This window comes from Dasypus novemcinctus, chromosome 3 (assembly GCF_030445035.2).
Source record: "Dasypus novemcinctus isolate mDasNov1 chromosome 3, mDasNov1.1.hap2, whole genome shotgun sequence".
Classification (NCBI taxonomy): Eukaryota; Metazoa; Chordata; class Mammalia; order Cingulata; family Dasypodidae; genus Dasypus; species Dasypus novemcinctus.
This window is the reverse complement of record NC_080675.1, coordinates 155,818,259-155,845,261: the sequence shown is the minus strand read 5'-3', so window position 1 is coordinate 155,845,261 and position 27,003 is coordinate 155,818,259. Positions and strand designations below refer to the sequence as shown.

The window sequence follows — 27,003 nt, the reverse complement described above, 5'->3', positions numbered from 1 at the left end:
CTGATAAAGAGGTCCTGGTGAGTGAGGAGAGGGCCCTCCCCAGGCCGGGGAGTGCAGGACCACGGCCAGCATCCCAATGCCACACCTGGAATGTGACTTATCCCAACGAATGAATGAAAGAGCCAAACCATGACACAGGAAGCGAAGGCACCTTTCTCTCTGGGTCAGATGCCTGCTTTAGGTTTGATTTCTTTTACCAAGAGCCATGTTCTCAACACCAGGCAATCCCTCACTTCAGGGTAAAGCTCACTTGCACTTGTCAGACAGAAAGGAACTGGGAGCACAAATAAAACCCAGCTTTGACTTCCCCCAGACCCACCCACATACTTCAGATTGGGATGCGCTGACCATCCTGAGCAGCTATTCATCCCCTGGCTGTTGCCTGAGAAGACTCAGGGAAAATGCTTCACGCCAGCTGAGTTGGGCATGATGCCATCCAACACTTCAGAGGAGGGTTTCAGGAGAGCAACTAGAACTGACTTTTCCCAACATATCCTCTTACCCACAACTTCCTGATTAGAGAAAATAATTAAAAATGAAACTAGAATTAAAGCATTTTGAAGCTGAGGTCCCTGCATGTGCATACACACACACACGCATACCGATGTGATTAAACAAATAAAGCTGCAAGCTCTGCTCCCAGTGTCCAGAAACACTTTCCTCCCAGTCCATAGGCCATAGTACAAAGTATCCAATAACACAAGCTCTGACTTGTCCCCATTCAGCCAGAAGTCCTTTGTCAGGTTTCAGCACAAGATTTAGTTTAATAAGACTCCAACCAGTCCATGTTCAAATGAGCTGGATTTCTAAATGAACAGGATATCATTCAGAATCTCAGCTGCCTGTCCCAGGGCTGTGTGCTCCCACAGAAAAGGAAAATAGCAACTTAAATTAATACCTTAGGAAACCAACCCAGGCCACTGCCAGGCTGGTGGTAAGATTATCATGGCTGCCCATTCAGCTAGTGCAGAGAGAGCAGAGAACAGGAAGCCTGTGTGTGCCCACAGAAAAACATAAAAATAAATTTGCCAATAATTTCTGAAGATGTAGCTAAGCAGCGGGAGAAATGAAAAGATGCTAGTCAACTTTAAAAATTCAACCATGTCTGGCCAAAACTATGGTCTCATTTTTAAAATGCCTAAAACCTATTTAATGACTGTGCATTTTAATTCTGCATTAATTTGGATTTGAAACCCTCCCTGCATTTTTTTTTCTTTAAAGAGGAAAGTAAGAAGGGGAGGAAGAAGCACAAATTCCACCCATACACTACAAAAGTTATGTTTAAAAAATAAATCAGAGTGCACAACTATGTGATTATATCAAATACCATTGACGGTAAACTTTGGATGAATTGTATGCTTTATTAATATTTATCAATAAAATTGATTTGTTAAAAAAAATAAATCAGATATGTTAATTTAAGAGAGTGTAAGACAGACTTAAAGTACCTGGAGAAAATTGTTTTGTTGGAAGGGAATGATCTAGAAGAACACTTGTGTTTCTAAAATATTAATATCTCAATCTAAAACCAAGACTTTCTCTTCCTCTGCTTACATGTTGAAACTGAACTGGTCAACAGAATCCCAGGTGACATGACCATAGAATTTTAGAGCACGAAAAGTAGACATCACTATGAGAATGGACTCCATTCTTAAATGATATTTTTAAGTTCCTAAAGACACAGGGAGTTATTGTGGTTATCAATGGAATTTCTTTGCTAAGATTGGAGTCTAAGGAGGGTTGCCAAAGTGCTGGGGTTTACTCCAGGGCTCCACTAGCTCACTGGCAGGTGAGGTTAGAATCCCAGGCTCAGGCACAATGCCTCGGCCTCACCCAACTTTGGCTAACAGGAAAAGGAATTTATCTCCAAAGGTCTGAGCCATGTATCCTGAATGCTCCACCTTGCCAAGAGAACTTACAATTTTGCGCTCGTAAAAGGCCCCGCTGCTGTAGGTGGTGGTCAGGGTAGATGGGCACTCCTCCAGATACCAGGGCTTGTAGCCGTTCTCTGTGGTGCTGCTCACGGAGATGGTGTAAATGCTGTTGGTATAGCCATCACATGAGCAGTAGTCCCCCTCTCTCCCGCCGTTCCCCGAGGCCCAGACGAAGATGGAGCCGAGGCCCTGACGGCCCTGGGAAGGAACGAGAAGAACAAGAAGTCCTTCAGCCAGGCAGCCAAGGACCTCAGCATAGCCTCATGAGGATGTGCTCAACCCACCATAATGACATGAAATCAAAAAGACCAAGCAGTGCCACAAATAAGACTGAAATGGTAGATGATGGCTGGATTTATTATCAAGTTAATTTTTCTGAATTTGAAGAAGTGGTCTTGTGGAAAGAAAAGGGGTTTTCCTGAAAATACAGTGTAAGCAGTGCCTATCTTGGAAAAGCGAGTTAGTTTTACAAATAGGAATGGGATGGTAAATTCTGGGCCAAGACTGGACAGGCAATGGGGCTGTGTTCTGGAATGTCTGTGGCTACCTATGGCTGCCCCATGAGAGCTCCCTAGAGTCTCTACCATGTTAGACTGTCAACTGTAGCCCATTTCCACTTAGAGTAGGCTCCAATTTACAGAAGGTGCATGTGAAAGGGAGTCTTGGAAACAGAGGGATTTGGGTCAAGTTCCTGCAGCTCTATTTCATTCCATACACCATAGAATCAAGGATTTGACCCATTCAAGTGGTCATTCTAGCCACAAACATCAGTTCAAGAAAAAAAAAAAAAAACAACAAGAAAGAACAAACAGATTCAATTGAGATGTCTGGACCTGTTGGTTATGCATGGACCCAGCCCCTAGAGAGCAGGGCTCACAACATTTTCACAGGAAATTGGACTCACCAGGCCGAGGGCTGCCAACTTCCTTACTGAGGACCCTCCTTACAAACCACATGGGAGGAGGTTGAGACTAACACCCAATATTTGTCTAATAACAGCAGTGAATTATATGTTTGAATGTGGTTAAAAGGGGACATTTTAGGTTGTATATATATTATAGGAATAAAACTTTTTAAAAAGTCATAGGATTGTACAACACAAACAAATGACCCATAATGTAAACTATGAGTTATAGTTAATAGCATGATTATAATAATATTGTTTCATGAATTGAAATGAAGCTACCACACTAATGCAAAGTGTTAATCATAGGGAAATCTATGTGTGTGAGGGCAGATATATGGAAACTCTATTTTCTGCATGATTTTCCTATAAACTGACAACCTAATAAAAAATTTTTTTAAAAAAGCAAAAAAAATAAAAAATAAAATAAAGATAACTTTCAAAAAGTTCTGCAATCCCTTTAGAGCCAAACTGAATCCCTGCTGCTGACTGGAAGTTCCAGATCCAACATTCATAGTGCAGGCAGGCCTCCTCTATAAGCCCCTTACAGACACTCTGCTTTGTAGACCAAGTGGGCTGGTGGTTTCCTGGCCTTTCTGCGTCAATGTGGCATAATCCTTTCTTGCATTTCCTGCAGCCCCAATGCAAGGCACTCATTAGGGTCCAGAGTAAGGATGAGTGAGCCCTCCCTGCCCTGGCCTGCAGCTGCCTCACTGTAGCTGTTCCCTAAATCTCCAAGATGCAGCTGTCTGACTGGCCAGAAGAACATGGCTGCAAGACCATTCACTTTCAGCAAAAAGGTGAACCTTCCTGAAGAAAGGTGCAAAATACTAAGGAAATGAGTGTATCGAGGCATATAATCACCAGTAGTGAATATTAACCAGATGCTAGTTTAAAGCAACTAAAATCAGTAAAAGGAGAATCAGCTCTGAGATATTATCACCTTGACTTCCCACCCTACTCACAATTATTTATGAGAGAGTCATTTTGCAAAGTGGAACATTTTGCTTCAGCAGATTGGGGAATGTTTTGAAATGGTGGTGTTGCTTGAACTTGCGTGTGCCAATGATGCGCAAGTTCAAACCTGGTGCGGGGCGGGGCAGAGATTTTGTTAAAATGCAGATTCCGGTTCTTCGGGGCTGGGGTGGGCCAGAGATGCTGTATTTCTAATGAGCTCCCTGGTGACACCTGTGCTTCTGATTCTGGACCTTGCTTTGAGTAAGAAAGTCTAAAATGCCAATGGTCTGAGTCTTTCCCCCTTACACTGTGTTTACCATGAGACCCATTAGTGCTCACAAGTATCTGGGATCAAAGCCTTCTTCCCTGCTTAAAACCATTTCCTGGAAAAAGAACATGGGAATTAGGGGGAGGAAACAAATGGCTCCTCCGAGGTGTTAAGTAAGGTTTTGAGCTGTCTCTGAGGATCATGTTTTCCCTTTCTAGGCTCCCCGCATATCTGGAAGTCATAGGTCAGAAGGTAGAAGGGGCATTTTGATCCTAGCAGTGAACTTGCATTTCTGTTCAGTAATGCCATGACTTCAATTCTATCAAGATGTATTTCTGTATCTTTTTTATGGTGGTTTGGGGCTATGTACTCCAGAAAAATATGTACTTAGACTAGGTCCATTCTTGTGGGTGTGAACTCTTGTAAACGGACCTTTTGATGAGGTTACCTCAGTTCAGGTGTGACCCAACTGACTCAGGATGGGGATTAATCCTATTACCGAAGGTCTTTTAGGGATGGTAACACAGAGAGATAAGGCCAGGGGGAGCAGCCAGAAGCTGGAAGTCCAAGGAACCCAGAAGAGAAGAGAGAAGCCAGGAGAGGTTGCCATGTGCATTGTCATGGGACAGAAAAGCCAAGGACCAATGATTGCTGGCAGCCAGCCCCAGAATACAACAGTCTTCTGGGAGAAAGCATTGCTTTGTTGAAGGTTTGAATTTGGGCTTCTCCTAGCCTGGGTCTAAGTCAACCCATTGCATGGTATTTTCTTTAGCAATGAGGAAACGAAGACACCTGGGAAGTGGAGAATATTCCCACTGTCTCAGAAGCACCATTACTACCCACCATCTGGACAAGGTCAGCTTTCTGAGCTTGTACTTTGACCTGCTGTGATGTTTGATCTCCCCTTCTGAAGGACAAATCTCATGAAGAGGAAGGCTTCACAAGGACCAATATTACCCAGCTCTTTTATGCCAAACTAGGGCTTTTAAAGTCTCCTACCACCCACCACTATCATCTCCCAAAGGCTGAAGTCAGAGTTTACAGCAAAACACCTCAGTTGACAAATGGGGCAGTAAGGAAGAAAAACAGATGGGGGATGTGATTCGGTTTGAGATCATCAAATTTGCAGGAGGATTTTCAGTGACAGGTTTAGACAGCTGTGATGCAAGTCTCCCTATGTGACATATTTTACTTCAGAATGACTAAAAAAAAATTAAATGACCTCAATATTTCAAGAAACTGTGACAAGAATGATGGGGGAACCACATGCTCCCCTCTGAAACTTCCCACTCCTCCGAAAGCTTGAAGAAGTATACAGTGCTCAGAATCCAGAATACAAAAGCCTCTCTCTGTGGCTACAAACTTTCTCAAATCCTTCATGAGTTCTGCTGACACAAGCGCACGTGAAATAGAGAATTGAAAAAGTCATTGGAATAGTGCAAACCAACACCCTCAACCAAACAAAACTATCAAGAGAGACTCCTAGCCTCTTGTAAACAGGATGCCCTGTCCTAAGACATTCAGAATGAAAACCATTCAAAGTAATAGATTCCATATAGAAAACATGATTTGTAAATTAGCTACCCATAAAATTAAGCTTAATTTTATGGCTGTTTCATTTGTCACCAAGAGGGAGCTTCAAGTGACCTGCAGGTTTTGTAAGAGAAAATCTGGACTTCTTGATTTGGGAGGGTCCATGTGTCCAGTGGCTGCCTGGGCCATGTTTGCAGCCTGGCACTCTCCTAGGCCCAGCACTGGTTCCTGGGTACAGCAACCTTTGTGGTTTCTTGGCATGATGTTGACAGGAAGCTGTCACGTCCCCCAAACATGAGCATGATATGGAATGCTGTGGAAGGGTTTGTGCGTTTCCCCTCTTCTTTTACTCTATGTTTCCTCTCTTCTTTTACTCTCATTCTCACAAACACGCACATTCCCAGGACTGTCTGGGTGAGTCCTGGAGGAACACAAGAATGCACAGCCCCCATTTTGAGTCACCAGTTTCCCAGCTGCTCACGCCCCAAATGGTTGGCGGGTGAGGGTCATGGAGGAGGAATTTGCTTGCCTCCACCTGTACCTATGGAGCAACACCACACCCATAGGAGAGGGTGCAAACCAGTCACACCTGCCCACATCTGGTCAGGAGGTGAAGGATGTGGTTTGAGGCCCCAAACTGAGGAAGTGCAAGGAAATGGGAGAAAACTCCTGGGCATTCAGAAGAGATGAGGGCAGGGATGACTGGGAGGGCCTCCTCAGAGATAAAATTCAGCCACTGGAACAGGAAACTAATAGTGACCAAACTGAAGACAGCCAGGAATAGCGTCAAATCATAACACATAGAAAAAGGAAATTGCAAAAAGAGTTACAAAGGGTTGTTCCTCTGTGGAGCAGGACTAGGGGTTGGGCAGAATGGAGACAAAGAAATGTTTTTGTCAACACAAACTTTCTCGTACTATTTAATTTTAACAACCACATTTTAATGGCCATGGTTACAATAAGGTAAGAACTTTAATAAAACAGGTTTGAGTCTCCATACGCACACTTCCATTCCGCACAAGAGGATTCAGAAGTACATGTGCTGGCCTCGAGGCCACTGGTACCAACTGGCCACCCCCTCACATTCGGAGTGGGTTTTGCTGGGCCATCCAGGACACTAATTGACCTTGACCATAGCTCTCTTAGCCCACTCCAAGAAGTCATCCTTGTTCTAAAATCCACCTTGCCATCCCACTTTCAAGGACCGGTGCAGCTCGGAGTCTCTCCCTCTTCCACTAGCCTAAGCCACTAGGATACAGAAGTGACAATTACCAAGTAAGTTGGGGGTGGAGGCATCCAGGGAGGGTTCTGCCCACCTGGCCCAGCTTGCCCCCTGGCCTGCCTGAAGGGAATCAGCCTCAGACGTTTGTTTCATTTGCTTCTGGTGACAGCTATCCAAGAAACTCCAAATATCCTGAGCTGTGTGCTGGAAGGGAGGGCATCAAAACCCTGACTTCCTGCTGCAGTGGGGGTACTGGGTTAGAGAACCTCCCAATGGCCCCAGAAAATTCCATGGCTGGGTGTGTCTGTGGGCAGGTGGGCTGAATTCCAAGACTCCCTTTCCACCTGCACAAAAAACAGGTCAGGTGATATAAGACCTACTACCCACTTACATGCACCCCCCGAGCCAGGGGGAGTCAGACTCCAATGCTGTGTCCTGGGAGTGGCCAGATTATCGGCTGGAACAACTAGACTGTAACTACACAGGGAACGTCCACACCGAGCCCCCACAGGATCCCACTCTCACCTGGTCCTGGCAACAGCAGGACCTCCCGCTCCTGCTCCAGGGCTATGAGACACGTTGCCCTTACTGGCTAGGTCCCCAAAGTACCCCCTGCAGCCCTGGGTGACTCACACCTTTTTAATGCCATACTCAAAAGCCTGCTTTGCAAGGTGGCCTGGTCCATCCACTGTCCTCCCATCGTCATCCGGCCCCCAGCTTGCACTGTAGATGTCAATGTAGTTGGGTCTGATGCCAAGTGACTTGGCCTCAACCACATCCGTGACGTCTCCATCCAACATGCGGATGCCTGAAAGCACAAAGGGAGGGAAGGCTCAGTGCGTGGTGGCCGTGTGTAATGGCAGCTCTGGCACTCCGTGAAGGTACTGGCTGGGGGAGCCATGAAGTTGCAGGGCACTTAGAAGCAATCACAAACTCTCCCAGAGTGATTCTGGAAAACCCTTCTTTCTCTCTGAAAAAATTAAAATGACACATTGGACCACAATGTCAAGTGTTCCTATTGCTTGAAGACCACAAAGGGAACTTCAAAACTATGGGATTTAAACGTTCCCTCAGTGCCATTAAGTCATGCTGGTATTCTAAAAATCAGCATTTCTATGATAGAACTCTGGCATCATTTTCAATTTTCCCAGCTTTAATAATTTAGATGTATTTCTCTTTTATTACTCCATTCCCACTCATGATGAAAGGAACAAAACAATAGACTTTTAACCTGGAAGCTAGAACCTATTCTCCACCTACCCATCGGGGATGCCTTGGTGGGCTTTGATTTCCTTTGCTCTCTCACCTTCATCTATCTTCAGGTTCCATGTTTCCAGGATGAATTTTAGGATCCAAGTCAGGTGGGTAACACAATTTCCTCAAGAGCACCCCAAGAGGAGAGGGGATGAGTAGTTCCCATACACCCTCTCTCAACACCTGCCTTGCATTCCAGGGTCTCTGCTTGCCCCATGCTTGGTGTTTGCCATGATTATGGATGACACTCTTCACCCAGATGTGGTCCACCTTGTTCCCCCAGCACCTCACCCAGGGAGTGTTTAAATACTGGTCAGCATGTGGCTGGGATGCAGGGAGGGTGGAAGCCACCAGCTCATGGTTTCTGGGTGTCAGTAGATATGACAGATCGTACCTCTCTAAGACCCCACCCCAGCTCTCTAAGACCCCACCCCAGATCAGCACTCTTTGGAGGGTGGCTTGGCCCCCATAGCCAGCCCCCAGAGGTTCCTAGGAAGCCCTTCATACACGGAGCCCAACTCCATCTACATGATGGCCAGTGCCTTCCATCAAAAAACAACTGTAAATCCTTGAGCTATTTATGACTTAATAGGGAAAGGGCTTTTTTTTTTTTTTTTTCCTGATTATGAGAATATATGCGCTCGCAGAAAGTTTGGAAAATATAGAAACAACCAGGGATAATATTTTGGTTATTTCCTTCTAGTATTTTTCTTTGCCTATAGCATAGAATTGCTTTCCAAATCCTCATTTTCACTGAACTTCATATATAGCATTTCCTTATGTCCTTAGAGACTCTTTTCAGACGTGACAGTTCATGGTTGCAAAAACTAGAAAAGGACTGGACTTTATTTTACAAAATCAAACGTGTGTGGCCTGACACATCCCTCACCACCACCCTACCTGCACCCCCAGCACAGGTAGCACTTCCTCTGAAGGTCACCTCATCAAGCAAAGGACCCCCACCTACCCCGGACTGGACTGGGCCTATTCATTCTATATCCCAGTGAAGCAGTTTGGCATTATTTACGAATTCCAAAAATAGATATTGGATTATGTTTGTAAACTGGTCTGCTCCTCTGGGCATATTCGATTATATTGGATTCAGAGGTTTCACTTTTAGTTGATTAAATGATTGGGGCTTTGATTGGGCTATGTCAGTAGGACTTTGAGTCCCCACCCCCTTGGTGGGCAGGAACTCACAGAGAAACCACACCATAGGGAAGGGAGGTTGGAGTTTTGATCCTGGAGCACCAGGGAGTAAACACACAGGAGAAGAACCCAGAGGAATAGAGCAGCTCCACAGAAACGGCAGAGGCTTGGGAAGAGAGGATAAACCATTGGCCTGATAGTCTACATCTGGCCTTGAGGAGAGAGCAGAACAGCTGTGTGGAGAGAAATGAGCCCCAGGAGAGAGAAGAGACTTATCCCAGCATACAGCTGATATTGGGTGAGGCTGGGACCATGGACCATTAAGGGGAAGAGGAAGCCTGAACACTAGCAGACACTGGCAGCCATCTTGCTCCAATGCATGGCAATGGACTTTGGTGAGGGAACTAATTTATGCTTTATGGCCTGGTAACTGTAAGTTTCTACCCCAAATAAATACCCTTTTATAAAAGCCAGCAGATTTCTGGTATTTTGCATCAGCATCCCTTTGACTGACTAATACATCCAGAATCCACATTGACATATACTAAAAAACAGAAACTTTGAGTACAAGTGATTTTTAAAAAACAAAGCTGTAACTTTTCCCTGAGGTTAAGACATGTACAGCAGGAAGAGTGGGGAGATCCATCCAGTACTCAGAGACAAAAGCTTTATGTGAATTAATCCTGTTGTCCCATCATTTAAACTGTAATTGTGGAGATGTTTTGCTGTCACTTTGATTAATAAATGGTGGGCGGAGATCCCTAACACATAAATCTCCAATTTCTTTGTCCTTTAATATCTTGTCTGGTAGCATATGGACTGTAAACAAATAATTAAATGCTCTTTATAATTTGCCAGGGTGAGAAACATCCTATGTAAAGAAAACCTGTGGAGTAGTTGGTGCTGGGGCTTAAGATATATCTAGGGAATTTGAATCTCTGGACTGACAATATGATAGCCAGGCCCTGACCTCAACAGACTTCAGCTCCTACACTCTGGTTTATTGGACTTACTCCACTCAGCTAACATGGAGTTGAAGAATGTCAACCACCACACCATGGAGCCTAGAGTGCCTCCAACTGAAAGCAGGAGGATTGCATCCAATATCCATGGGGAATCTAAACCCCCTCTTGACATAGATGTGGAATGGACACAACCAAGCCAAGGTCCACAGGAAGGAGGAATACAGTAAGGATCAGAGTGGACTTAATGATATTCTATTCATGAACTATTGTGGTTAATAATCGAGCAAATGTGGCATTGATATGGAAAAAGTGGCCATGGTGGCTGCTGGTGCGGGGAATGGGAGGAAGAGAAGAGATGTGGAGGCATTCTCGGGACTTGGAGTTGTCCTGGGTGGTGCCCCAGGGACAACTGCCGGATGTTGTATGTCCTCCCATAGCCCACTGGATGGAACGTGGGAAAGTGTGGGCTGTGGTGTGGAACACGGGACATGGGGTGCAGCGATGTACTCACCAGACGCAATGGATGTGACATGATGATGGGGGAGAGTGTTATTGTGGGGGGAGTGATGGGGTGGGGGCGGTGGGGGCGAATGGGGACCTCATATTTTTTTAATTTAATGTCTTTTTAAAAAATGAATAAATTGAGTAGAATTTGAAAAAAAAAAGTATAGTAAAATGTTAAAATGGTAGAATCCATGTGATAGAAAGATGTGTTGAACAAAAATGTCTTTCAATGTGACTGTACATTTGAAAATTCTCGTAATAAATATAAGAAGATATATTCATATGAAAAAAGAAAAGAAAAGAAAAAAAGAAAACCTGTGGAGAAGAAGGTTAACTGAAGAAGATACAACTATAGTAAATTCATTCATTATGTAAATTTATTCTATCCAGTTTTGAAAGCTCATGTTTCCCTAAAGTTTCCCCCTTGATATTTGCCCTGAAGTCCCCCAGTTATGAGTCAAGGGAATAGAATACAAGATACCTGAGGAGGGTCCTTGGGAGCCAGGTAGGGTGGTGGGTGGTAAGGGGAGGAAAGGCCAATCTAGGATACCACATCTTGGTCCTACACTTAGGTGGAACACCAGGCATAACTGGCAAGTCCTGTACCAAAAGGTTGGGAATTGTACTCAGAATCAATTGTCAAGAAAATGACAGCCAAACAATAGCAAGGTTGAGATCTGGGGGCTGTCAGTGCTGACAGCCATCTGGGAGTATCAGCCCAATGAGCAATGCAGTGATGGAGGATGGGTATCCAGTATCACGGGAAGAACCACCTCTTCATAGCTTGAAGGCCTTACAAAAGAGCAGTAGAAATAAATTCAACTTCAGTACCATGCATTTTTGCTTCTAGCTCTCTATCCTGTTTCCCCTCCTGTCTTTGACTACCTCAGCTACCTGGCTAGGGGAGGGACCAGGGAAGCCACCATTATACAGGTGTGAAACAGTGACCACAAGATGGACTTAGATAAATGCCTGGTGGTCAGCTCCCCAAGCAGAGGCCTTGAGAAGTGGTGCTCTCATACACGTGTGCCTCAGACAGCAAGATGAAATTGGGTCATGCTACAGGTGAGTGTTCTGGGCCACTCATGAATTTCCTACCCGATGCACTGGTGGCCCCTGCCTCTCTCACAAAGAAAGCTGTGAATTCTGGATTATCCATTCCCTTTTAAAAAACTATCATTTTCTTACAGTTATATGTCTGCTTAAATAACATATTGTTTAGTCTTGCTTGAACTGGGAATGAATTTTTTTTTTTTTTCGCTAAATATGCTATAAATAACTTCTCCCAATTGATGGCTTGTCTTCTCACTTTGCTTATGGTGTCTTTTGTTAAACAGAGGTACTTAATTTTTATAGCATAAGAGCTCATTTTTCTTTGAAGGCCAGTGTGAGCCAAATTTTTCCCAGGTGTGTCAGCATCTACTGTGAGATTCATTTCTTCCTCTCATAGGTAGAGCTGAACCACCTCTAGCCATTGCCCACCTGGGATTCTCCATCAGTTTATTGAGATTTCCTTCTCTTTGGGTTCTGGATGGAAAGGAGGAATTGGGGTGGCCCAGGATTGCCTTCACCAGACTCTGATTAGTGAGCCCAGGGTTTTGTGTCAAGGACGTGGGGTCATGATACTCCAGGAGAAGGGTCAGCTTCAGTACAGGAAGTTGGAGGTATGGGTGACAAAGGTGGGCCCTTCGTAAGATAAAGAGCAGCTCACAGTGGGGGAAGTAGTACAGGGTCAGACAGAATTAGGTAGAAATCATGGCTCCACATGACTTTAGACCAGGGTCCTCAACTATCTGAACTTGAGTTTTCTGTATCTGTCCTGGTTGTTGATAGGATTAATGACACAATATGTTGAGGTCCTAGCTAGCACTCGGTGCTGTGGAGAACTGAGCTCTTATACACATACATTTGGCACTGGGATTTCCAGAGCAGGAAACCCCACTGGTCAGTTCTGATTTTCTATTAATGGAATGCAACTTGCCATTCTATGATTTCTGTATGCAAGTTATAATTGTGCTGAAATGCCTATTTCTGAACAAGAAGAATGAGAAGCCTGAGCACAACTAAAAAGTATAAAAACATATGAGCATCATGATTTCTGAACACCTCTTACAATGCCCTTCATCTTGGAAGAGTCACTAATATGTGGGAAAGCATAATTTATTTAGACTTTAATGAAGTATCTATTTTCCCATATACTGACAAGCTGCCAACAAAGAAAAAGTAAATATTTTTGGTAGAAACCTGCTGTTCCAATATTAGCTTTAAATGTGAATGGCTCTCTGGAAATGCCAAAGAGGAAAAAAACAGTAATCATTTCCCTAATGAAAAGAAAAAGACCTATTTACTATAAATTGTTAGGCACAAAAATAATTTGGACAAGTCATTTTGATGGCAAATTAACTCCCTGTTGTTAACTTGCTCATGGATTGCTTTTCAGCATGCCCAGTTTGGAGCTCACTGGTGGCATAATACATATGTTTGATTGGATGAATCTTTGGGACCAAAGGTAGAGGGTAAGTTAAGTAGGAGGATGGTGCTTTGGAGTAACTGACCACCTTTTGTTTGGTGAACAACTGAGTGCTTTCATGGCTCAGTCCCTTAACAGACAATCTGGTTATGCACAGAAGCTCTATCCAGGAAAGGATAATATAGGCCTCCTCCCTTTAAAAAAAGTATATTCGTACCTCTGAAATTGCCTAAACCCAATATTATTTTAAATGCCCTGGGAGAACTTGCTGAAATGAATGATTTTATAAGTCTCTTGGTAAAGTTAAAATTTAAAAAACGTTTTTTTTTCATAGGATGACCCTCCCTTTTCCCCCTTCTCCTGCTTCTAATTTATATTATGGCTTTCCAAATAATGGGCTTGTATAAGGCCAGGCAAACCTATCAAACATGAAGCTGACCTTATAAAGCAGTACAAGACAGAGAATTTTCCCTGAAAACTTTCTGAGAAGGCAATGGGAAGAATACCCACACACATGCACACACAAAGGCATATACATGTACACACATACACACACATGCAAACATATTGCAGGCATGCATGCACATGCACAAACACACATACTTAATGCACATGAGAAGTCAGTCACCCTGCCCAGACTGTAAAATCTGGAGGAGGCAGGGAGTGGGACATGCTGGGTTCACTTTATTTTATTGAGAAGTAATATATTTTGCCTTCAGTGAATGAATGGCAATGCAAGAGAAATGAACAGCAGCAAGTAAAATTAGATTGTAGCTTCCTGTGTGTGACAAGTAGTCCCAAAAATTTTGCTCATTAATGTGGAGTTTATTTTAGTAAATCCACAGAGAATTGTGTTTTGGTTCTCTCTCCCTTCCCCCAATAAAACTACAGTACACTCTGTTCTATAAGCAGCCAGTCTCTGAGCCAAGTTGAGTTTCAGTAGCTGTTTAGAAATGCTACAAACCTAAAAGGTTTCAGCCAACTCTCATTATCACCTAAGACAAAAATAGGGCTCTCAAATCTCTGCATGTACCCACACATGACAGCCTTGTTCTATTAACTCTGGGGAGCTGTGGTTTGTTGCATTATTAGGAAATCTACATTCATCACTATTGCCTAAAGTGTACCTGACCAGTGACTGATGGCAAGCCAAGTCTCTCTGGGCACTTTGCTCCTCACCAGGTCTCCTGATAGGCCATCCCATCTTCTTCCCAATGGTATACCAGGAAGTGCATGGGTACTTCATGCCATGGGGTCTTGGGTCCTGTTGACTCTCACAGGGTGATAAACACTAAGAGAGACTTAGCAATAGGGTAGAGATTTGAAATCTAGACTGACTCATGTCTCCCCACTAGGGAATGAGGCCAGAGAACCAAAGTGAGGGACCAACAGTTATTGACTGAGATACTAGCCTCTTGGGATGCAGGACAGAGCACCAAGCTTCCAACCAGTGGAGCAACATATCAATGCCCTGCAAGTGAGGACCTTAAGAGGATATACACTTGTTACAGAGTACCTGTGTACTTGTGCCAAATTTACTTCTGAAGGAGACAGAGAGACCCCGAAAATAAAACATCCATACTCACCATGAACAAAGGCCACTCAGGGCTTTTCTCTCTCTCTTTTTGTCTCTTATCTGTCTTTCTCACATATATGCAAGAATGATGCTACTCCTTATTCAGTGCTTGCTAGGACAATCTCAGGGGTCCAGATTTGTGCTGTCCAGAGCATTCAAAAACCAACCATACCAGTTGTTTCAGGGTGGTCTGGAGAGGGAATGACCACATGGCAGATGCATGGGGAGAAGGAACTCTGGCTGATTCTTGTCCAGCTTTTCCTTTGCTGGCGCCTGCTTAGCCTAGGGATGTACAGACCTTGTAGACAGGTAGACAGGGTTTTTGATAAGATTGTGGGAGGTGGGGAACCGCTATGCCCCACTAGCTTGGGCTTCTAAGCAGTAGCTGCTCACAAAGCCTAAATCCCCCAAACCTCCCAATGCATCTGAAATCCCATGAGAGTTGAAAATGCACTTGGAGCCTTTGAAGATTAATCTCCAGCTTGAACTGTTCTCTTAAAACACTCACAAGTCTAAACTGCTTAATGGAAACGCTAATGAGACTGAATTCTGACTCAGAATTAACATAATTAGGCATTTTATGGGCAAGGATTAATTTAGCTGTTATGTACTTAACATTTTCATGTATATGGAAACAAAAAACACAATTCAGTTCTCCAATCAAAATATAGAGCAAACACATGGACAGACAGTTGGCTATTGCTGTTTACTTTTCCTTCCCAGAAACATAGTAAACAGGCTGAAAAGATACATGTATCCTGTGAGGCCTCTCATTTCTGTTTCAAGGTGTTTGTGGGGTCTGGAAGGGTGTCTTCACTGCTCCAGCTGCTCTATACCCTTGCAGCATGCCCCTGGAAGCTGCCTGCTCCTGAACTGCCTAGGGAATCTTTGGTCCTCGGGCTAGCAAAGCTTCTTGGAAGTTAGAAGCAGGACATGCTGTGCCGTAATGTCCCTCCTATTCCAGGAAGATGTTTGGATTTGGCTAAACATAAACAGGAAATTGCTGAAAGCTAGGTGTCTCGTAAAGTTATATGGCCAAGGACTTCACTTCCCTGCCCTGCCTCAGGAAAGGACCTAAGGGAAACAAGAGTCACACGCGATGGACTTCCCTGACAGAGTAAATTCCCATCTGAGGAGGCACACCTGGCTCCACAGAGCACCTGTCTCCAAGGATGTTGCTGGGAGGGGGGACATTCAAACCCAAGAGTGTCTGAGTTGGTGACAGGACTGCGTCCTTGGCTGCCAGTCTGGGAGGGAGGCTTTTACACCTCCCAGGCCCCAGCAGGAAGGACCCAGGAGCTCATACCTAGTAAGTGAGCTGAGGGCTGGTAGACGCAGGCCAAGGCTGAGCTGCTCACCCCAATGCAAGCCAGAAGCAGGTGGGGTAAGAGCAGAGCATCACAGGATGATACAGGGAGACAGAAGGGGGACAACTCTGTGTAGGGCTGAAATAGAAGAAAACAACAAGAAAAGGTTAATGGAACAAGGAAATGCCAAAAATGAAGGGAGTTAAGGAATGACTGCTTGCTACTTTCCCTCCCTTTCTAGGACCAATGACTCATGATCTAGGCCAGGAGAAAGAAGCAAGGCCAAATAATGTTTGGAAGGGATATGAATTGATGAATTCGGTCAAGGGAAAGAATCTACTTGCACACCATGAGGCTTCCCTTCTGCTGCTTCTCAGTGGCTGCTCTCCTGGTCTGGTCTCGGCCATGCGCTTGCATTGGGGGTGCTGTGATGGCAATGGGGAAGGTCAGGACTTGGGTCAACAGGCCTGAACTTGTGTCTCTGCTCTGCCTCCTTGCAGATGTGTGACCCTGGAAGTGGTGGTCCACCTGTCTGATTCTCAGTTTTTTCTGGTATAAAATGACCATAATAATATCCAACTCACAGAATGGCAATGAGGATTAAACACAAAGAGGAATGTGATAGCTGGACATGATAAGCAGTGATGGCTAATACTATCCTTATGTTAAAAATACTAAGGAGGTTGGAGAATTCTCCTCAGGGCCCAGATCCCCCAAAATAAAATCAAACAGAAGAAGAAGAAAAAAAAGAACAAATCTGTAAATGAGATTGGCAGACAAGATGTCTTGAGGAATTCTGGAAAGTCAGAAAGCAGATAGATTCAGAGGGCAGGGGGATTTGGCACCTTGGTGGGAAAAGCCTTGTACTGAGGTAGAGGCAGTTCCCTGGTGTTCAAAGTTCCTAGCCCTAGTGTGCAAGGAGCTGGAAGGGACAGTGTGATGGACTGGGTAGTGGCAGGTCAACTGTCTCTTCCTCCAGGGTTGAGCCATGAGCAGCAGCAGAATTCGTCCAGAGCCAAAAGCAGTAAGGAGACACTGAGGCCAGAGAGGAAGGATACAGTCCTGGGAACAGGCATTGTCTGTCCCCCTCCCTCAGAAGAAATGCTATCCAGCAGTGAGTCCCTCCCCTTCTCATGATCACCGACAGACCTCTGCCATCAGCCATGGCCACAAGAGACCCGTGAGCATAAGCATGAGCAGACAACCAAGTCAGCTAATCTGCGGAAAAGCAACCTCACAAAAGAGAATATCCGATTAAAACACAAAACAACAGCAGATGGAGAAAAATATTTCAAAATAAGTATCATTAATATCCTCAGATGATGCAAGAGGATATTGCATCTGTTATAAATCAATGACAGGACTTCTCTTTCTGGGAAATGGAGTAGACACACTTCTTCCCTGCCTCCCATGAAGAAATACTAAAAACCCTGAACATGACCTAAGAAGCAAAGGACCACAAAGGGGCAGCCTAGCAAGACAGAAAACTTTTAGACAATAAATGCTCTCCTCCAGCTAAAACACTACAGGAAAAACCTGCAGCATGGTCCCAGAAGCATGCTCCCCCAGGCCAGCAAAGGCTGAGTGGGGAGCCCAGATTTCTACCCTCAAGGTTGTAATGAGGGATGATATCAGAGAAAGGCAAGGAAGGTGGCTAGGACTTCTTCCCTGACCACTAAAAATGAGGCACAGCCCACTGTGGAGTCATTGGAGACGAGGTGGGGAGCCTTCCACCTCGATCTACCATTATCAAGGTTTCCCTGCCCACCCCCCTTTGAGTGAGAGTCAGGATTTTACCACTACCCAGCAGTCACAAGGCTACCCTGATTGCAGTGCCAGTGTAGACCTCATAGAAACTGAACTTTTACCCCACTCAGCCTTAATGAGGAGGAACCCTCAACCCCCAGGTGTCAGTGGGGGACAGTGGGAGCCTGTACTTCTGCCCCCCTTCCCCTGCCAAAGCAGTGTTAGAGGAACCCAGCTAAAACAGAAGGTTTAAATAAGATCCAGAGTCTCAGAATATAAAAACAATAACAACAACAAAATCTGTCTAGGTTTCCACTGAAATTCAACCATTATACCAAGAACTAGGAGGATCTCAAACAGAATAAAGAAAAGACAACCAATAGCTCCAACACCAAGATGACAGAGATATGAGATTCATCTGACAAAGACCTTAAAGCAGCCATCATAAAAGTGTTTCAATAAGCAATTACAAACATGCTTGAAACCAACAAAAAAATAGAAAGCCTCAGTGAAGAAACAGTCTCAGCCAAAGAAAGAGATAAAATTCTGAAAGTTTCCAGAAGAAGAAACAAGTTTCCATAAGGGAACAACAATTAGTATTAGCAGTAGGCCCCTCATTGACAATGCTGGCTACCAAAAGGCAATATTTAAAAATTTTGGTGTAGGAGTTGTTTTGAACCTAAAATCTAAAGCTAGACAAATTTGGAGGGGAGAAGAGATTTTTCTTTTTTTAACTTCAAGGACCCAGAAAGTTTACTATCTATATAGACATTCATAAATGTAGCAAGCACTCAAAAATATCTGCTAAAAGAATGAATGATCTTCTATAGGAGAAAATCTAGTAAAAGTTTACAAAGTTAGAATAAAAGAAACAATAGCAACCAAAGACACTGATCAACCAAATATACCAGAAATCAGCACATTGTGAATATACCAAATTTCCTCTTTAAAGAGATTCTTAGATGACATAAAAAAGTAAAGCCAGATACATATTGTTTATAAAACCAAGATTAAAAATAAAGGAATGTAAAATAAATGAGGAAAATAATAAAATAACTTAGCACTTGGAAGTCACAGATCTGATAAGGATTTAATATCCAGGGTACATAAAGAACTTCTACAACTCAACCCCAAAAGACAAACAACTCAGTTTTAAAAATGGGCAAAGGACTTGAACAGACATTCTCCAAAGAATGTATCAAGTGGCCAAGAAGCACATGAAAATATGCTCAACATCATCAGCCATGAGGGAAATACAAATTAAAACCATAATGAGATACCACCTCATACCCACTAGAATGACTGTAATTTAAAAAACAGAAAATAATAAGTGCTGACAAGAATGCAGAGAAATAGGAATGCCCATACATTGTTGGTGAGAATGCAAAATGCTGCAGCTGTGGTGGAAACCAGTTTCACAGTTCTTCAAAGAGTAAACACATACTTCTAGATAAATACCAAAAAGAACTGAAGGCAGGAGTTCAGACAGATTATTTGTACACCAGTGTTCACAGTAGTGTTATTCACAAACAATAGCCAAAAGGTAGAAGCAACTCAAATGTCTATCAACAGATAGATGGATAAACAAAATGTGATACATACTTACAATGAAATATTTCTCAGCCTTTGAAAGGAATTAAAATTTTAATAAATGGCACATGAACCTTGAAATCTTCATCTTGAGTGAAATAAGACAGACAAAAAAAGACAGATGTTATATGATCCCACATATGAAACATCTAGCAAATGCAAAGGCATAGAGACAGAAAGTAAAATACAGGTTACCAGAGGTGGAGGGAAGGTGAATGGGGAATTAATATATGATGGGTACAGGGTTTCTGTTTGGGGCAATGGGTAAGTTCTGGTAATGGATAGTGGTAAGGGTAGCCCAACACTGTGAATGTCATTAATCTGAATAGTATGCTTGGGAGGAGGATAGACAGGAAATTTTATGTTGGATATATTTTCCCAAAATTAAAAAAAAGGAGCAACTAAAAAGACAATGACAATTAATTGCAATGTGTGATTCTGAACTGTATCTAACAATGGAGGAGAAAAGGCATTATTGGGACATGAAAAAACTGGAATACAGACTGCTTTTTGTCAAAGTTCCTAAATGTGGTAAATGTACTTAAGGTGGTTATATAACTGAATACCCTTGTTCTTAGGAAATGTACGTGGAAATACTATATGTTCAAGGAGAAAGACGTATACAACCTACTCTCAAATGTTTAGAAAGTAGATAAATGAATAGATCAATAATTATATAGAATATGTACCAAATGTGACAAAATGTTAAAATGGAAGGATATGGGTGTCTGGGGGTGAGGGTATGTTGAAGTTATCTGCATGAGTCTATATTATTCTTGCAACGGTCCTGTAAGTTTGAAATTATTTCAAAATAAGAATTTTGAGATAAAAATAAGTTAGTAAGGACGGCAATATTATGTCAACCAAAGTATAATGACAGGGAAAAAATACCTCAAACAAAACAAGAACAGAGACAGAGGGATTTTTACATTTATTAAAGCTCCATTAAATCAAGAAGATATAATATCCCTTGTGTACCTTATAACCTAGTGATGAAATATATGTAGCAAAAATGAAAAGAAATGGGTAAATCCATAAACATCATGGAGATCAACATCCCTTCTCAGAAACAGATCAGGTAGACCAAAAATACGGACTCCAGAACTTTTGAATATTCCTGATAAAACACACAGGTGACAAACTCAGATACCTACATACCCTAAGCAGGCAGAATACAGGGATGATGTGGTCCAGGCTAAAGAGCAGGTCATAGTGGGGATGCTTAAACTGCCCTCTAAAGGAGCAGCTGCTGGGCAGTTCCAGTCAATCATTGCCAGGAAGGAATGAGGCCTCAGAAGCCCAGAATCACCAGATCATCCAACTTTTTAGATACATCTCACAATCATAGTTTTATATAACAACTATATAGCATTGGAAAATGCTTGGCCAAGTTTTTAAAAAACACTTTTATGGATCAAACAAACCACATCTGTGGGCCAGAGGCAGCTTGTCGACCACCAACAGCAAACTCTGATATAATATATATTTTGTACTCAAAAAACACTCTTGAAATAGCCATTGGAATATTCACCAAAACTGAGCATGTATTAGGCCACAAAGAAAATCTTAACAAATTCAAAATGGAAAAATTATACAGAAAACTGTCTGTGATTCTAAAGCAATAAAGTTAAAAATAAGCAACAAGAGGAATGACAAAAAAAAAAAAAAAAGTCCATCCTGCTAGGGATTTAAAAAACATCTAAATAAATCCTGGTTTAAAGAGAAAAAAAAATCAGAGGTGAAATGAAAAATTATTCAAAATTTGAAAAATAAAAGTACTGTATAATTAAACCTGTGATATGTGATGAAAGGAAAACATAGAGAGACTTACCCACTTATTAGAACACACAAAACACTAAAAGTAAAGAATTGAGTATACTATTCAAGAAGCTAGGGGAAAAAATAAGAAAGCTGAAAGGATTAGTGAACAAAGCAAAGTAGAAAATCATGAAATAGAAATCAAACAATAAAAAAAGCTAGTTTTCTGAAAAATCCTATTCCATAAAGAATAGCAATTTTCATTAGTCTGAACAAGGAAAAATGAGAGATGCCACAAATAACATTAGGAACAATTCTAAATATAAATACAGAGGGTAGCAGATTTGGCTCAATGGATAGAGTGTCTGCCTACCACATGGGAGATCTGCGGTTCAAACCCTGGGCCTCCTTGACCCATGTGGAGCTGGCCCATGCACAGTGCTGATGTGCGCAAGGAGTGCTGTGCCACGCAGGGGTGTCCCCTGCTTAGGGGAGCCCCATGTGCAAGGAGTGCGCCTTATAAGGAGAGCCGCCCAGCGCGAAAGAAAGTTCAGCCTGCCTAAGAATGGCGCCGCCCATACAGAGAGCTGACACAAGATGATGCAATAAAAAGAAACACAGATTCCCATGCTGTTGACAACAACAGAAGCAGACAAAGAAGAAGACGCAGCAAATAGACACAGAGAACAGACAACCAGGGTGGAGGGGTGGGGTGGGGGGGAATGAGAGAGAAATAAATAAATCTTAAAAAAAAAAAAAAAAGAAAGTAAAAGTTTGGAAAATTATATTCTACACAAATAGTATCCAAAAAAGAGCTGGGGTAGTTATACCAATATTGGACAAAACAGATTCTAAACACAAAACTGTTATAAGAGACAAAGAAGAGCACTATATATTAATGAAAGGAATAACCTATAAAGAAGAAAGAACAATCATAAATATTTATCCACCTAACCAGGGTACCCTAAGAAACATGAGGCAAACACTGACAAAACTGAGGGAGAAATAGATGCCTCTACAATAATAGTGGGGGACTTCAATACAACACTCTCAGCAATAGATAGAACAGCTAAACAGAGGATCAATAAGGAAACAGAGACCTTGAATAATACAGATAAATGGACTAGACCTAATAGACATATTCAGAACTTGTACCCCAAAATGGCAGAATATACCTTTTTCTCAAGTGCTCATGGATCAATCTCCAGGATGGACCATATGTTAGGCCATAGAACACGTTTTAATGAATTTAGAAAGACTGAAATTATATAAACTCTTTTTCTGACAATAACAGAATGAAGCTGTAAATCAATAATGGGTGGAGAATTGGAAAATTCACAAATACAAGGAAATTTAAAAACACACTCCTAAGCAATCAGTGGGCAAAAGAAGAAATTACAAGAGAAATCAGTAAGTATCTTGAGTTGAATGAAAATGAGAACATAGCATGTCAAAATTTATGGGATGCAGAGATGGCACTGCTGAGAAGGAAATTTATAGCCCTAAATACCTACATTAAAAAAGAAGAGCTAAAATCACAGACCTAACTGCACATCTGAAGGAACTAGAAAAAGAACAGTAAACTAATACCAAAGCAAGCAGAAAGAAAGAAACAACAAAGATAACAGCAGAAATAAATGAAATTGAGAACAAATAAACAACAGAGAGAACTAACAAAACCAAAAGCTGGCACTTTGAGAAGATTAATACAATTGAAAAACCCTTAGCTCGACTAACAAGGAAAAAAAGAGAGGCGATGTAAATAAATTAAATCAGAAATGAGAATGGGGAAATCACCATTGACCTCACAGAAATAAACAAAAACATCATAAGATAATACTATGAACAACTGTATGCCAATCAATTAGACAACTTAGAGGAAATGGACAAATTCCTAGAAACACAAGAACAACCTACACTGACTGTAGAAGAAATAGACCTCAACAAACCAATAACTAGTAAAGAGATTCAATCAGTTATCAAAAACTTCTCAAAAAAGAAAAGCCCAGGACCAGATGGCTTCACAGGTGAATTCTACCAATCATTCCAAAAAGAATATCAATCCTGCTCAAACTATTCAAAAACACTGAGGAGAAAGGAACATTACCTAACTCATTCTATGAAGCCAAATTACCTTAAAATCGAAACCAGATAAAGATATCACAGGAAAAGAAAATCACAGACCAATCTCTTATAATGAATTTAGAGGCAAAAATCCTCAACAAAATACTTGCAAATCGAATCCAACAACACATTAAAAAATTATACACCATGATCAAGTGGGTTTTATCTCAGGTATACAAGGGCGGTTCAATATAAGAAAATCAATTAATGTAATACATCACGTTAACAAACCGAAGGAGAAAAACTACATGATCATCTCTATCAATGCAAAAAAGGCATTTGACGAAATTCAGCAATATTGATAAAAACACTTCAAAAGACAGGAATAGAAGGACACTTCCTCAAATGATAAAGGACATAGCTGAAAAACTCACATCTATTCATAACATCATACTGAATGCTGAAAGACTAAAAGCTTTCCCTCTAAGATCTGGAACAAGACAAGGCTGCCCACTGTAACTACTCTTATTCAACATTGTGTTAGAAGTTCTTGCTAGAACATTTAAGCAAGAAAAAGTAAGTGGCATCCAAATTGGAAAGGAAGAAGTAAAACTTTCACTATTTGTAGATGACATGATCTTATGTATAGAAAGTCCTGAAAAACTACAACAAGGCTACTAAAGCTAATAAACAAGTTAAGCAAAGTGGTGGGATAGCCCATCAACACAAAAAACCCAGTAGTGTTTCTATAGTAATGAGCAATCTGAAGAGGAAATCAAGAAAAAATTCCATTTGCAACAGCAACTATAAGATTCAAATATATAGGAATAAATTTAACTAAGGATGTAAAGGACTTGAATACAGAAAACTACACAGCATTGCTAAAATAAACCAAAGATGATCTAAATAAGTTTAAGGACAATCTGTGTTCATGGATTAGAAGACCAAATATTGTCAATTCTACCCAAATTAATTTACAAATTCAACGCAATCCAAATAAAAACCAAACACTTTTTTCCCCCAGAATTGGAAAAGTCCATCATCAAATTTATTTGGAAGGGTAAGGAGCCCCAAATAGCCAAATACATCTTGAAAAAGAAGAAAAAAGTTGGAGGACTCATCCCATTTGACTTTAAAGCATATTACAGAGACACAGTGGTAAAGACAGCATGGTGGGAGGCAATGTAGCTCAGTGATTGGGTGCCAGCTTCCCACATACAGAGGTCTCAGTTTCAAACCCCAGACCCGGTATGGCAAAAAACAAAACAAACAATAAAACAAAAACATGCAACATGGTATTGGCACAAGGATAGACATATTGACCAATGAAATTGAATTGAAAGTTCAGAAATAGACCTGCACATCTATGGCCAACTGATTTTTGACAAGGCTGCCAAGTCCACTCAATTGGAACAAAATAGTCTCCTCAACAAATGGTGCAGGGAGAACTATGGCCAAAAGAATGAAAGTGGACCTCTCTCTCACACCCTGTACAAAAATTAACTCAATTAACTCAAGATGGATCAAAGACCCAATTGTAAGACCCAGGACCATAAAACTCCTAGAAGAAAATGTAGTGAAGCATCTTTGAGATCTTGTGGTCAGGAACTGGTTTCAGAAACTTTACACTCCAAGCATGAGCAATGAAATAAAAATTAAAGGGGAACTCCTTAAAAATATAACTTTTGTGCTTCAATAGAGTTTGTCAAGAAAGTGAAAGGCAGTCTACTAAATGGGAGAACATATTTGGAAACCATATGTCTAATAAGGTCTAATATCCAGCATATATAATGGAATCTTACAACTCAATAATAACAAGAAAAACAACCTAATTTTAAAAATGGGCAAAAGACTTGAATAGATATTTTTCCAAAGAGGAAATACAAATGGCTAAAGAGTACATGAAAAAATACTCAACATCACTAGCTATTATGGAGATGCAAGTCAAACCACAATGAGATATCATTTCATACCTACTAAACTGGCCTCAATTAAAAAAACAGAAAACTACAAGAGTTAGAGAGGATATGGGGATATAGAAACATTCATTCACTCCTGATGGGAATGTAGAATGGTGCAGCTGCCATAGAAGAAGGCAGTTCCTCAGGAAGCTAAGTACAGAATTGCCATATGAACCAGCAATCCCTCTTCTTGGTGTATATCCTGAAGAACACAAACAGATACAAGCACATCAATGTTTATAGCAGAATTATTCACAGTTGCCAAAAGATGACACAAACCCAAATGTCCATCACCTAATGAACGGATAGACAAAACGTACTACATATGATGGAATATTATTCAGCTGTAAGAAGGAATGAAGCACTGATACATGTGAAACATAAATGAATCTTGAGGACCTTACATTTAGTGAAATAAGCTACATACAAAAGGACAAATATTGTATGATCTCACTAATATGATCTAACCATAATAAGCAAACTCATACAGGTAGAATCAGGAGATAGAATGGTGGTAGAGACTGGAGAGCTGATGCTTACTCTGTGCAGAATTTAAATTCAGGTTGATTGTAATGGTTTGGAAATTGGTAGAGATGATGGTAGCACAATATTGTGAGTGAAATTAACAGTTCTGAAATATGTGTGTGACAGTGGTCAAAAGGGGTAATTTTGGGTCATATATGTTACTAGAAGGAAAGCTAGAGGATAAAGCTAGGGATTGTATAACACAGTGAGCCCTGTGGTAGCTGAGGATTATGATTAATAATACAAATATAAGAATGTTCTTTCAGGATCCATAACCAAAGTATATTTTTAGTACAAGGCATTAATAATAGTGTGTTATAAAGGGGAAAATGCACCTAAAGTATTGACTATAGTTAGTAATATTTTAACATTCTTGCATCAACTGTAACAAAGGCAGCAATACCAATGTTAAGTGTCAACAATAGGGGAGTTATGTGAATGTTGCTATATGAATTATGCTCTACCTGTCAATTAACATAACCCTGCTAAGAAAGTGAAAGTGGGGCATGGTTAGGTGTTTGACAACCAGGGCTTTTTGAACATCTTCAATGTTGTATAACTATATACTTCTATGGGATATATATGTGTCCTTGCTGCCATAGGTATGTTTTCTGAATAGCTAGAGGTCCTCATGGTAGTTAACAAAATATTAAACTTCCCTCCTGGGCAAGCCCTGCTACTGGAATATATGACTTGCCTAATAAAAGGAAATGGGCTAATAAGCCAGGCTCTTGGTCTTAATGCTTTCACTTATGAACTTTATTCCTATAATAATGAAATTATGCTTAATTATAATTAATGCTTAAGTGTTAAACTCCTGGAAACCACCTTGTTACTCAAGTGAGGCCTCTCTCTAAGCCAAACTCTGCAAATAAACTCACTACCTTCCCCACTGATTTGGTAGATGGCTCCCAAGGTATGAACCTCCCTGGCACTGAGGGATTATTACCAGATATGAGTCATTGATGTATTTGGGGGAAGACCTTGATAAAAAGGGGGAAATATCAAATAAAATAGAATTTTTATGACAAAGATATTTCAAAGTGAGTTGGGAGGTCATTCTGGAGGTTTTGCTTATATAGTTCTCAGCCAGACTTCTCAAACTGCCACAGTAAACAAAGTCTCAAACAGAAGTGCTCCCGAGGGCTCAAGAGACATCACCATAGGCAAGCCACATGTCCTCATGAAATCAACACCCCCTTGGCAGACTCTATCTGGGAATATATGAAAAGCTATTTCCCAAATATAACATAGTTATACTAATTTATAAATCCCCTCATCATGACTCTTCTACTTCTTTTATTTGAATCAATAAT

At 41.5% G+C, this 27,003-nt stretch overlaps 1 protein-coding gene across 2 annotated transcripts in view; it reads right to left on the bottom strand.

The window, feature by feature from the left end:
- The window catches only part of PCSK6 (proprotein convertase subtilisin/kexin type 6), a 229,216-nt gene that overhangs the window by 88,196 nt on the left and 114,017 nt on the right, over window positions 1-27,003 (bottom strand). For both annotated transcript variants that reach the window (XM_004462109.5, XM_004462110.5), the window contains exons 7-8: window positions 7,454-7,626; window positions 1,920-2,132 (exon numbers count right to left, since the gene is read on the bottom strand). In XM_004462109.5, the coding sequence (XP_004462166.3) occupies window positions 1,920-2,132; window positions 7,454-7,626 (386 nt within the window). The remainder of the gene's footprint in view (window positions 1-1,919; window positions 2,133-7,453; window positions 7,627-27,003) is intronic.